Raw genomic sequence first — 12,634 nt, forward strand, 5'->3', positions numbered from 1 at the left:
GCCAATGCAACCAAAGTATGCATTTTGCACCTCCAAGGTCACCTGCAGAATCAAGGCGCCTATAGCATAGCCAGTTCTAAGCAGCGGAGCCTCTGTAACACAAGACAAATCATCATGTGTTACTAACTTAGGCCTTGTTTAAATGTGAAAACTTTTTAGATTTCGCTACTGTAGCACTTTCGTTTGAATATTATGCAATCATAGACTAACTAGGATTAAAAGATTGGTCTCGCGATTTACAGGCAAACTGTGTAATTAGTTTTTGTTTTCGTCTATATTTAATGCTTTATGCATGTGCCGCAAGATTCGATGTGACGGAGAATCTTAAAAACTTTTTAGTTTTTGGGATGAACTAAACAAAGCCTTACTATTATATAAGATATTTAAGTTAAACAGTAGTACATGACCATGTTGTTCAACAGCACTTGAACTTTGAACAATAAGCAAGCATAGATATCTATAGAAAATAGATTATATGTGCATCAGTGCATGGCATGCAGTTAATTACATATAATCCTTCATCACCGAATCCAGATCGTCGTCGTCCTCTCCATCTTCCTCGTCGTCGTCGGAGTCGCTCTCGCTGTCATCAAGGGAGGGTCCATCCATGAGGCTGAGTTCATCCAGCTTGGCTCTGATACTGGGCCACTCTCTTTCGCTCAACGCCCGCGATTCAGCCGTGCGCTTGAACCACTCATGGCCGACCTCGACGAACCCCTTCTCCCTGAGCTCGCTGCGCACCCACTGCTGAAGCTTCGGCAACCTCTCCTTCACCTCGTACAGCGCCCTCGTCACGCCGTACATCGCCATCAGCTTCTCGTCCTCCTCCTCCCCCGGCCGCGGCACCAGCTCCGGGTTGCTGCGCTTCAGCGCCTGGAAGCGGTGCGGCGGAGACTCCGGCACCTGGGCTAGGATCCACCGGATATCCTTCGCCGGCAACCGGGTCGCCGCCTTCTCCGTATCTGCGTCTGCGCAGGCCGAGACCGCCGCCGCCGCCGCCGAGGTTGTCTCCTTCTTTCTCAAGGCGCGCGGACGGGGCATCCGACCAGACGCCGCCTTCCTCTTGGTGGCGCTGGAGCACGTCCTCAGCGGAGCCGGAGCCGGCGGTCCCGTCGCCGCGGCCTCCACGCTTTTGCCGGTGCGCCGCCTCGGCGAACCTTCACCACCTGCCATCGGCGGCAAATCGGAACCTTCTCGCCGGAAAACCTCGAATCTTACAGCGATTGGAAGTGAGATCTGACAAATCTGTCGTTGGCGGCGGCAGGGTGGTCTGGATTTATAACGGTGGAGGAGAACCTCCCTGGTCCGGTAGGATATTCCGGCCGGGAGACAGTCGGAGTCGGAGTCGGACGGAAGGGTGAAGATGCCGTCGTCGGTCATGCCCGTCTTCGAGTCGTTCCTCCGCGCCAACGTCGGAAGTAACTAAAAGGCTTCCAGCTAATCGATCCTAGTACAAAGTCATCCAATAATATTATTTTTGCTCTAAAAAATCCAATAATATTATTACCTCTAAAAAACTAAAAATATTATTTTTTGAGTGGGATTAATGGGATCATTTGTTCCAAAAGTGTTTTAAATGAACATTTTTGTAATGTATTGATGTAAAATGATGACATCACTTTTTTTATTTTTTTTTAAACTATCACCTTTTGTTTTCATGGCAAGGAAAATATATATTTGAACAAGTGTTTAAAAACATAGTTAGATATTAATTAGAATATTTTTAGAAAAATAGAATCCGTTTTTCTACAACTAAGTCTAATTTTTGGAATCTCCTAGAGATATTTTCATGACCTCTGATTTTTTTTATATGTCATGTCCCATTATATTTCTTTTTATGCTTTTTAATGATTTTTTCAAAATCAAGACCTTTTTATTTATCAGATTATTTTAACCATAAAAATGATGGCATCATCTTAATACCGTTTCTAATCCGACATGGAGTAAATTAAATAATTTTGAGAGTTTAGGCATAAGACATCCAGTCTATAGAGTTTGATGAGAAAATTTAGATGAAAAAAAAAGATACTTTTTCTCTTTCATTTGTTTGTAACTCAATCAGTATTATGATTAGTTTTGGTGCAAGACGAGCACCAAAGGTAGCGGCATGTTGACATGAGGATGTTAAGAATTTATTTATTAGACATGTAAAACTGTAGCTCTCCTAGCACCAAAACTAGACAACTCAGACCCATTACTCTCAATCTTTTGTGAGGCCTTAGCACGCCCACAGCCCAACATGGTCGTACTATGGACGAGGGGTGCCCATGACAAAAAAAAATCCGGAAACCATCGTGCGACCTCGCTAAGAGCATCTCCAAGTCCAAGAGTACCTAATATTTTTTTGTTCAAAAAATATAGAGCCATCGAAAGTGTATGCATTTTGCGTTTTGTCCCATCAAAATCACTTGCACCGCCAAGGTCATGGCACCTGCAAAATCAAGGCAACTAGCATCGCCAGTTCTAAGCGAAGCCTCTGCAACACTAGACAATAATAAAACAAAAGTGTGCATTTTCAGTTCAGTGTTTCAATAAATCTGCTTGAGGCATGACCGAATTAACAGGTACAGAGACAACCAAAGTATGCATCCCTCTCTCTCTCTCTCTCCAAAATCACTTCGAGCACGGGAAAATTTATGTAACCAACGATTTTATATGCATAGATAAATTTATTTTACCAACGCCGGTGTCAGAGGAGATATGCTCCTCGCTCCCGGACAAATGCCAGATCCTAGTTTTTTTTTGGCTCACTTTTAAGTTCATCATAAAAAATAATGCTAAACAAGACCAATTTATCAGAAAGGTTTCTTGTTCTTTTTTTGGTTCACTTTTCAATTCTAAGAAAGAATGTTAAACAAGACCAATTTAATTATCAGAAAGGTTGGCGTGGTTGAACCAGGAGAGGCTCAAGCGTTCATCCAGGCGACATTTATATGCATGATGTGTGACTAGTTCCAGGCTCTTGCCCTGTAACTCTAAGTCTCTAACTCTAATCCAGACAAGTACACTTACAGTTGAGAGACTTTGCTTCGCCCACTCAATCAGTAAAGACACAACTGCACTTTTTTCACCTTAAGGATTATATATATGTAATAATTGCGCATTTATCTTCACTTGTTCTAAAGCATCTATGCTTGCATATGATTTTTCAGCACCATCCAGATCTCTCTTAAACTCTTATGTTTTTCTCTTCATCACAGCACCACTCTATACTATGTATGCTCACATATTTTTTTCCCCCTACCGTCCAGAGGAAGATCAAAACAGCAAAACATATATCTTATGCATTTCCCATCCACATTGACCTACATGGTGTGGCGTAGCCTGCACATTATTTTTAAAATGTAAAATATCCTAAGATTAAGACAATCCCCTTAAAATGTGAAGATATATATCCTAAGATCAACACAATCCCTGCACAATTTCCATACATGAATACCTTGCACAGTGAGACAAGAATATGATAGCATCACGGCAACATCAACATCACCACTAATGAATAGTGATCTTAGGATGCCATTAGTGAATTAGTGTGCATATCTTAGCATGCCAACGACACATCCATACAGAAGGAATGAGGGTAATAACTATATGAATCAGCCAACAAGTCAATGTAGCTAGGAACAACTGAATTAAGTACACATTCACACAGAATGTGACAACTACAGATTATACTACATCAAAAACGAATTGGGTTACAGGACAGAAATAAACATTAGAAAGGCACCTCCAGATGCCTGTGCTTCAGGTGAAGCATAACCAAAGAAGACTGGACCAAGGGAAAGTTTCGACAGCCATGCATTGGATGAATGAATATACTAATCCAAATGCACAAATAACCTGCAGTAGCTGAGTTTGAACCAATATAGTACAGTTCAAATGCACAAATTTTTTTTAAAAAAAAGCGATGACACATATTTTGGAGTAACCGGGGCATGAGGTAGTCCAAGCTAGTATCTCAAACTATGCATTTCAGTGGTGAACAAGCCAATAATGCATTTCAGTGTTTGGGCACAGGACACCGAATTAACAGTCACAGAGCCAAACAGATATGCATTTATTTGCTTCTTTTTTTTCCCCCTCAAAACCACTTCCAAGCTCACTGCACCTCCAAAATCACATGCAAACACGAGACAATTAATAATCATGTTACTACTATATATATATAAGACATTTTAGTTAAATACCATATATATCCTTCGACAGCACTTGAACTTAGGACAAGCATCATCATGCATGAATCACAATTAAAGAGGACCTAATAATTAATATAATAACTCAATGCAATGCAAGCATACGTTATATATAGATTATTATATGTATGAGCAGCTAATTAATTAATCCTTCATGATCGAATCCAGATCATCATCTTCTTCCTCGTCAGCTGAGTCGTCGCTGTCGACGCTAGTAGTCTCATCACCATCTTCCGAGGGACCCGAGAAGGCATCGATCTTGGCTTTGAGAATAGGCCAGTCCCTGTCGATACCGGCCTGCGCTGCAGCCTTTTGCTTCATATAGTCATCGTCCACCTCGACGTACCCCTTCTCCTTGAGCTCACTGCGCACCCACTGCTGAAACTTGGGTTGCATCTCCTCCACCTCGTAGAACGCCCTGGCCAGGACGTACAGCACACGCAGCTTCTCGTCCCCCTCCTCCTCCGGCCGCGGCACCAGCTCCGGGTTGCTCCGCTTCAGGGCCTGGTAGATTGGCGGCGGAGCCTCCGGCTTCTGCGCTAGGATCCACCGGATATCCTTCGCTGGCAACCGGTTCTTCGCCGCCCCTGCCGCCGACTTCTCTGCATCTGCACAGGCGGACGCCGCCGAGGCTGTCTCCTTCTCCTTCCTTCGACGAGGCATCCGACCAGACGCCTCCTCCTTCCCCGACTTCCTCTTGGTGGAGCACCTCCTCAGCGTCGCCGCGGCCTCCAAGCTATTCGCGGTGCGCCACCTGGCGGAACCTTCACCCCCTGCGGCCATCCGCGGCAAATCGGATCCTTCTCGCCGGAAACCTCGAAGCTTACAGCGATTGGATGTGCGATCTGGCAACCCTAGCTGTCGATGGACGGTGCGGCGGCGGGGTGGCTGGATCTATATGGGCGGAGGCGAACCCTACCTCGCTGATCGGGTCGGATTCGAGCGGGGAGAGAGACCAAATCGGAGTTGGACGGAAAATGGAGGCTGCCGTCGTCGGTCGGCTCCTCCGCGCCAGTTGGGCCGGGCCCAACGTGGAACGTAACGACAAGGTTTTCCAGCTTCATTCAACACATTTCACGAATTAAAATTCGTCAAACAAGAAATGTGTCAAATTAATTTTTTTTTTCTACTAACATTGATGTAACAATGGATACGTCAAAAATAACATACTTTAACAAGTTTTTAAAACACGTTTAAATATTAGTTTAGTAGTTTTGAGTTGAGAAATAAGATACCTAGTTATAGAGTTTGATGAGAAAAAAATAAACGTGGGAAGTAACTAAAAGGCTTCCGATATTCGATCCTATAATTAATAATAAAGTCATCTAATAATATTATTTTCCAGTAAAAAACCGAATAATATTATTTCCACTAAAAAAATCTGATAATATTATTTCCTCTAAAAAGCTACAAATATCTATGCTTTTAGTGAAATTAGTGGTGCATTTGTTACTTATTATTAGACTCTATGCTAAGATTCATCAAGCAAGAATGTTTAAAATGAACATTTGTGTACTGTCTTGATGTAACAATGCCACCACATTTTTGTTTCATGGCAAGGAAATTTTATTTATAATAAGTTTTTTAAAACACCATTAGATATTAGTTACAATATTTTAGAAAAAAAAACCTTCAATATTTTTAGAACCAAATCTAATTTTTGGAAGCTCACGGACATATTTTCATGAGTTCTAAAGATTTTTTTCTCATGTCCCAATATCTCTTTTTAGGACTCATGAAAGTTTTAGAAGCTTATTAAAGACCTATTTGTTTATCATATTTCTTTCACCTATAGAAATGATGAAATCATCTTAAAACCACTTCTAAACCCAACACAAAGGCAATTTAAATGGTTTTGAGACTTCAGAGGATAGGATATCCAATTTATGGAGTTTGATGAGAAAAAAATAGAGGACAAAAAGATAGTTTTTCTCTTCTATTCATTTGCAAATCAATCAATATAGGATTAGTTTTGGTGTGAGATAGGCATCCAAGGTGCTTGTCGACACAAAAGGATACCAAGAATTTACTTACTATTAGAGGTCCAAAATTGTAGCTCTCCTAGCACTAAAACTTGACCACTTGACCATTACTCTCAACTAGTATAGTGCCCGTGCGTTGCTGCGGTTTTATTCTAGGGATATACTTAATAAAAACAACTATTTTCAACGAAACAACAATATATTTTTCATAGTTTATAGTCTCAGACAATTGCATATGATAATTAATATAGTCCGAACAGCCATATTGAAGCATCCGCTATCCATGGATTTATTTTTATCTAAAATATCTCTAATTGTCCTGAGACTTATAGAGATCGGGTACGGTGTGGTGCTTAAGACACATTTTTTGCTAAAAAGACAAGGACGGCGATCAAGAATTAGTTGATCACATCTTTTTGTATCAATCGACCAATTAAAAATAAAAAATACTTACTCTAACCACTCTTGATTATCAATTGACCATATGTATGTGCTCACCCGATGCAACAATTCCTCTTTGTTCATGAATATTCTAGTAGATGGTTTAGGCATATCAGTAGCTTCAACCTAAAATTATTGATATCATCCTACAAAATAGTTATAAGGATTAAGTTTTAATATTAAATCCTCGACAACATATGTTTAGATGATATATAAGTGTCTACTCAATATGCATCATATATGAACTACCTGAGTTACTTCATGGGAGAGGGAAGATTGCATCCAATATTTCATGAAGTTTACCATCCACAGACCGCACGATATCCTGTACATTAATTTAATAATTAAAAAAAATCAAACATAATACAAGTCTCATGGCATTTACAGGTTGTATGGCATTAATTACCCATCTTTTTGCATTGGCTCTTGGATCTTCTCAATATTACGCCATGTTGAGACATCTAGGTTCTTCCACTTGCCTCGGTCAAGGTTTTTATCATGCTCCAATGCACATTTCGTTTGTCTTTCTAGTCCTTTTAACTGTTATATGATAATATGTATTATTTTTTTAAGATTAATAGTAATATAATAAGAAAATATGTCAAAAAGGCATAATTACTCACTACAATCCTGAGCTATGTACGGCTTGACAACATTAGTCCCAACGAATCGAGTACATATACCTCTTCTAGTTCAGCTCGAACAACTCCTAGGTACCAGTTGCATTTTTTATATTTATTGGAAGGAAAGCCTGCAACAAACATTCACAATTTAAATACTGGGCTACTGGCCATCAATATATAAAGGAATAGTCCAATTATATCTAATAAATGGCAGAATTTATATTTCACCATGTCAGCATAGTTTTGCACCCTTTCCGTAATGTTATCTGACTTATAAGATAATGTCACCGTAGTGTCACCATCACGCTCAAGTAGGCTGTAAATAAATGTATTTTCCAAAAAGATCACACCACCTTCTCTACGAAGTAGATGCTTTTCATCCCTGATAATATATGCACTTAAGACCTATATAAGAAAGAGTACAATAATGTAGATAACCTTACCATTTTTTTGTGTCTCATGAGTTTGGGCTTCTACTTGAACTGATCCGATGTCCACCAGAACTTTTGAGCTTAGTTTGAGTTGTGTGTGATTTCTTTTGTTTCTTATGAGGTGACTGGGATAGCTGCAACTCACATTCTTCTCCAATGCTGCCAATGTTCACTTCATGTTCTTCTATATATATGGAAACTTGATCACATCCTGTATGCAACGGAGAATGATGCATATTGGACAACGGAGATGCATATTAGATCTCGTAGTAAATAGGTTGGTTTGTATGCAATCATGTAGCTCATCGTATATAGGAAATAACAGAAGTTTGAAGTATTTAGGCTTGTAGTCTTGTAAAAAAATCAGCCTTCACAGCCCATACATTCTTGAGAGTTGCATATGACATATTACCAGTTCTACATGCCAAGGAAAACATGTGTAGGCTTTTTGGGTGGTGAGAGAAGAACTATACCATTCTTCTATTTTTCGTTTCTCCTGCAAATTTCATTTTTGGCATATGGAATATTAACTACATCTAAGCGAAAGGCCAACAGTTCAGGACGTTGTTGTAGTGGTGATTACACATACAAGCTTGAAACAAATCATGCTACACGAACTCATAAAATGATAGTGGACAGAGAAAATGTTACCTGTGAAAATCATAGTAGGAAACCATTTCTGTAATGTGCGTGACACTTCTTTCAGAGTATTGCAACTACAACAAAAAGATTGGAGTTTAAACAAATGTATAAGTCATGATTAAATTACTCTAAAACATAGTTGCAGTGGAACTATTTTGGAAATAATAAAAACAAAACACGCAAAAAAATAGATTTTACACAACAAAAAAGGTAGATTTGCAGCAAACATCTATCATTTCAGTAAATTTTTTCCATTGAAGTGCATGTGAGGTCTCACATTCAACGTGTACCCAAAATGCTCGTTATTTGCAGCCGCCTCTTCCTGAAAGCTATTAGGGTCAGACTGTTCATTTACAGACTTTCGCGGGAGCACACCTAATCCATTTTGAGATCAGAAGAACCAGGTTCAGCAAGGGAAAGCCTCCTCCATTGCTGCACAAATTTCCTTGGTTTGAGCTTATACCGAAGCTGTCCTTCAAACCTTGACAGAATAGAGGAGCATCAGATACAACCCAAATTAGCTTGGAACACATGTCACACCACAAGAATGCACAAAAAAGAAGAACTCCATATAAAGAACTACGTATTTCATTCTGAGGCAAAGTTAACTTTCACAAGCATTCACAAAAAAACACAAATGGAAACCAGAGCACACTGCGAAAAAATATCAGACCAAGTAAATAAGAACAGAAGACAAACCTATTCGTTCCCAGGTCGCTGCTCGGGCAGGCGCAGGCGCAGGCGAGTGCTGAGCAGCGGGATGGCGGCGCCGCCTTGAAGTGCGGCGTGGCTTCGCAAGACGGAGCAAATCCAGCGACGGATGCGCGACAGGCGATAGGAAGGCCTGGCTGCGGTAACGCCGGGGGCAGGGGGCTACCACCGTCACGGACAGCGTTCCTGCGGACAGGGTCGTGCCGCCACCAAAGGCTGTGCGAGATGCGGGTGGAGAGAAGAGAAATAGGTAGAGGGGAGCAGGAATTAACATAAACCCAAATCTCAATTTCTGGTGTCAAGGAGGACAGGCGGCGCATCAACGTGACGACGCGTGCTGCGAGCGACCTGAGGCCGTATCTCGTCGCTGCCGCAGGTGAGCAGCTAGTTGCACACGAGGCCAGGTGGGGAAGAAGCGGCGGCCAGAAGGCGAGCAGCAGGCCTAGTCCTACGGTGCCAAGGAGTCGAGCCCCTGTACACGATCCGGCGTCGCACCCTGACCGCGCTCCGACGTCGTGTCCTGGCGGCGCCCCGGCGTGGAGGCGGTCGGTCGCGGAGTCAGGCGGCCGGCGTGGAGGCGGCCACGAGCCCCCGGCCATGCGCCCCAGCCACGAACCCCCTTGGCCGCGTGCCCCGACGTAGAGGCTGCCAGGCGTGGAGTTCTGGCGGCGTGGCAGCGTCTCGTTGTCTTCCCCTGCGGAGTGCATCGTAGAAGAATAGGAGAAAGCTAAATAATTACGCGACCTCGGGAAGAGACACGGTCGTGCGTGAGAGGGAGGTGGGGGCGGATAGAGCGATGAATGAGGTGAGTGATGAGTTTGATCCGAGCGTTTATGACCGTTGGATGTCATCGAGTTAGGAAGATGAGAGATTAGAGTTAATTAATCTTGACCCTTAATTTCAAAAGATAGAACTTTCTGGGTGCAATTATCTGGGTGTACTTAGTGTAGCTTATGACTGTAGCAGTAGAGTTATATGGTGCATTTAGTTAAGTTCGCAACTGGTGATTATATAGTAGTGAAGACTTTTGTGAGGGCTTAGCACACTCACGGCCCAATAGGCCTGTACTGTGGATGATGGGTGACCATGACAAAAACAACATAGGAATTAGCATCGGCCCCTCCTTTAAAAGTTGACAACTCAAAAGCGAGCCCAAGTGCCCAACACCATCAGCAGGCTCTTTTTTTATTTAGAACACACCACCAGCAGGCTCGGGGAACGATCTCCTTTCCAACAGTCGTTTCCGTCGGCCCACGGACAACTCCATGGACCACCTGCCCGCCGTGCAGGTCAGAGCTTTTTAGCTGTATGCCATTATGAAAGATTGACCAAACCACCAAGTCACTGAAAAGTTGTTTCGCACCGCTGTGTCCAACTTCATCTTCGACTATACCCGTGTGCCATTCCGTCCATTTTGAAGCCTAACGGCAGTTAAGTGGCCTGGCAATAGACTTCAATACCCCTAGGTCACTTGGTCTCGAGAAAAAAAAAAATTATCCCCAATGCCACTGACGAAGGTGTGCTGCTGCTCCCTCCGACTGCGAGGAGCTCTGGGCGATGCCGGGATATGAGGGTCTCCCACACGTGCACCTGCAGTCCCCCGTCGTTAGCTTGGACAACCCTGACGTCGTCTGCTTCAAGGTCGGCAGGAGCCACCGCGGGGACCAAAACGCATGGATGATCCAGCTCGACATGAGGAGGAAGGTGCTGCTGGCAGCACTGCCATGGACCTGGACCGACCCATCGAGAAGACACCTTCATATACCGGCAAATATTTAATGATTTACTACCAAAAATAGAAAAGGATCCGGTGTAGTAGGCACTGCCATGCATTTTCTTTTGGAATATTTGCAGCTTGTTAGAAAAGCTTGTTATTTGCAGCTTGTTATTCCATGGCGAATGGTTACTCTTTGTCGAATTGAATTCTCTTCTTTCATGTTTATGCTGACAAATCTAGTCTCTCCAATGGCACATTGTCAAATTATTTTATTTTGACCAAAACATTATCAAATTATTGCCGTCATTGTCTTAAATTATGGATGCCAAAGTTATCATGAAATAAATTATACTTCTTAAGTTTCATACTAGCAAAACATGCCCTGCATTGCCACAGGAGAAATAAGCTACGAAAAGATATATGTTTTGATAGATTTCTATTTTATAATTTATTTTATATAAATAAATTAATATTGGTAATAATATGACAATGCTCTGTTAAATCCTGTGTTGCAACGGAGGAAAAGGGTTATCAAACATCAAACTCCAACAAATATTAATTGGCATAGCAGATGTAGTATAGGCTAGCATGATGCCGATTAGAAGGATCAGATGTCAACTAATTCAAAACCAATTGCATATGCAATGATTAACCACCACGCTAACGCCGGCCGGGACTCCATGCTAACGCAGGCGCGTGCGGTTCAACGTGGGCGGGCAGCTGTTCGAGACGACCACCACCACGCTCGCCAACGCCGGCCGGGACTCCATGCTCGGCGCGCTACTCGACGCCTCCTGGAACGTCTCCTCCTCGTCCCCGGGCGGCGGAGTGGCCGAGTACTTCGTCGACCGCACCCGGCCTGGTGCCGCTGGACCTGCTCCGCACGTGCAGCCTCCACGTGCCCCCGCACCGAGAAGCTGCTCTACCGCGATGCGCTCTACTAGGGCCTGCTCGTCCACGTGCGCGCCGCGCGGTGGGGCGCGTTCGATGGCGACCGCCTCCGCCTCGCCGCGTCCGTGCCCGGGCGCGCGCCCGGGGACGGCACGGCCATCCGCGCGTCGCCCGACGGCGGGTGCTGCGTTGCGCACGGCGGCGCCGTGCGCGTGTACAACTGGATGCTGGACGAGCGCCGCCAGGTGTCGCTCGACCACTCGCAGGCGCCGGCGGTGGCCGTGTCCGTGTCGATGCGCGACGTCGGGACGGAGATGACGCTGATCGCGAGCCAGGAGCAGTCGCGGAGCGGCACCCCCGCCGGCGCCGCGATGCCGTCGCTCAGCGCGCTCTGCTCGGTGCCGTCCAGCCCGAGAGGGGAAGGGCAAAAAGGACATTTTTCTATCCAGGACCCACGTGTCAGACATCTTAAACGTCAAGAAACAAACGGAATGGGGACGGAATGGCACACGGGTATAGTCGAAGATGAAGTTGGGCACAGCGGTGCGAAACAACTTTTTAATGGCATGGTGGTTTGGTCAATCTTTTATAATGGCATACCGGTAAAAAAAGCTCTGCAGGTCAGGCACATCACTGACGGGCCGATGACTGTGAGTCGCTTGTTTCCCTCACGATTGCTCTGTTTTTCTTGGATGTTTGGGGGTCTTCACTGGGGACTTCGTTGAGGAATGTAGGGACGGAGGTGCAAAGCTGGGTATGTCACAAGACTCATAAACCCAAACACATACACACTGTAGTACACTAGTTGAAGAGACTCATGAAATAACTCCAGCTCCAGGTCTTGCATTATTACACAATAATTGCAATGTCTTGCAAGCAAGTCCAATTTGAGACATTGAAGCAACAACACATTGCACATGCATATAGACAACACTTGCAGATCCGCGTGGAATAGTTCAACTTCCGTAGGAATAGGCAGAAACTGATTTCCACACAGGCCTCA

At 43.9% G+C, this 12,634-nt stretch overlaps 1 protein-coding gene across 2 annotated transcripts; it reads right to left on the reverse strand.

Annotated features, from left to right (window-relative positions):
• On the reverse strand, nt 4,122–5,252 carry LOC8074381. 2 transcript variants are annotated; one of them, XM_021461607.1, is made up of 2 exons: nt 4,477–5,241; nt 4,122–4,395 (listed from the first exon to the last, which is right to left on the reverse strand). In XM_021461607.1, the coding sequence occupies exons 1-2, from the start codon at nt 4,974–4,976 to the stop codon at nt 4,338–4,340; spliced, it is 558 nt and encodes a 185-aa protein (XP_021317282.1). In that variant the 5' UTR covers nt 4,977–5,241; the 3' UTR covers nt 4,122–4,337. The 2 variants fall into 2 exon arrangements, with proteins under 2 accessions (XP_021317282.1, XP_002451094.2); XM_002451049.2 differs by having other exon boundaries at nt 4,122–5,252.

The sequence above is a fragment of the Sorghum bicolor genome, chromosome 5 (genome assembly GCF_000003195.3).
Source record: "Sorghum bicolor cultivar BTx623 chromosome 5, Sorghum_bicolor_NCBIv3, whole genome shotgun sequence".
In the NCBI taxonomy this organism is placed as follows: Eukaryota; Viridiplantae; Streptophyta; class Magnoliopsida; order Poales; family Poaceae; genus Sorghum; species Sorghum bicolor.

Bases quoted from the DNA above. Each gene is read 5' to 3' on its own strand.
- LOC8074381 (XM_002451049.2), bottom strand. From the start codon at position 4,976: ATGGCCGCAGGGGGTGAAGGTTCCGCCAGGTGGCGCACCGCGAATAGC.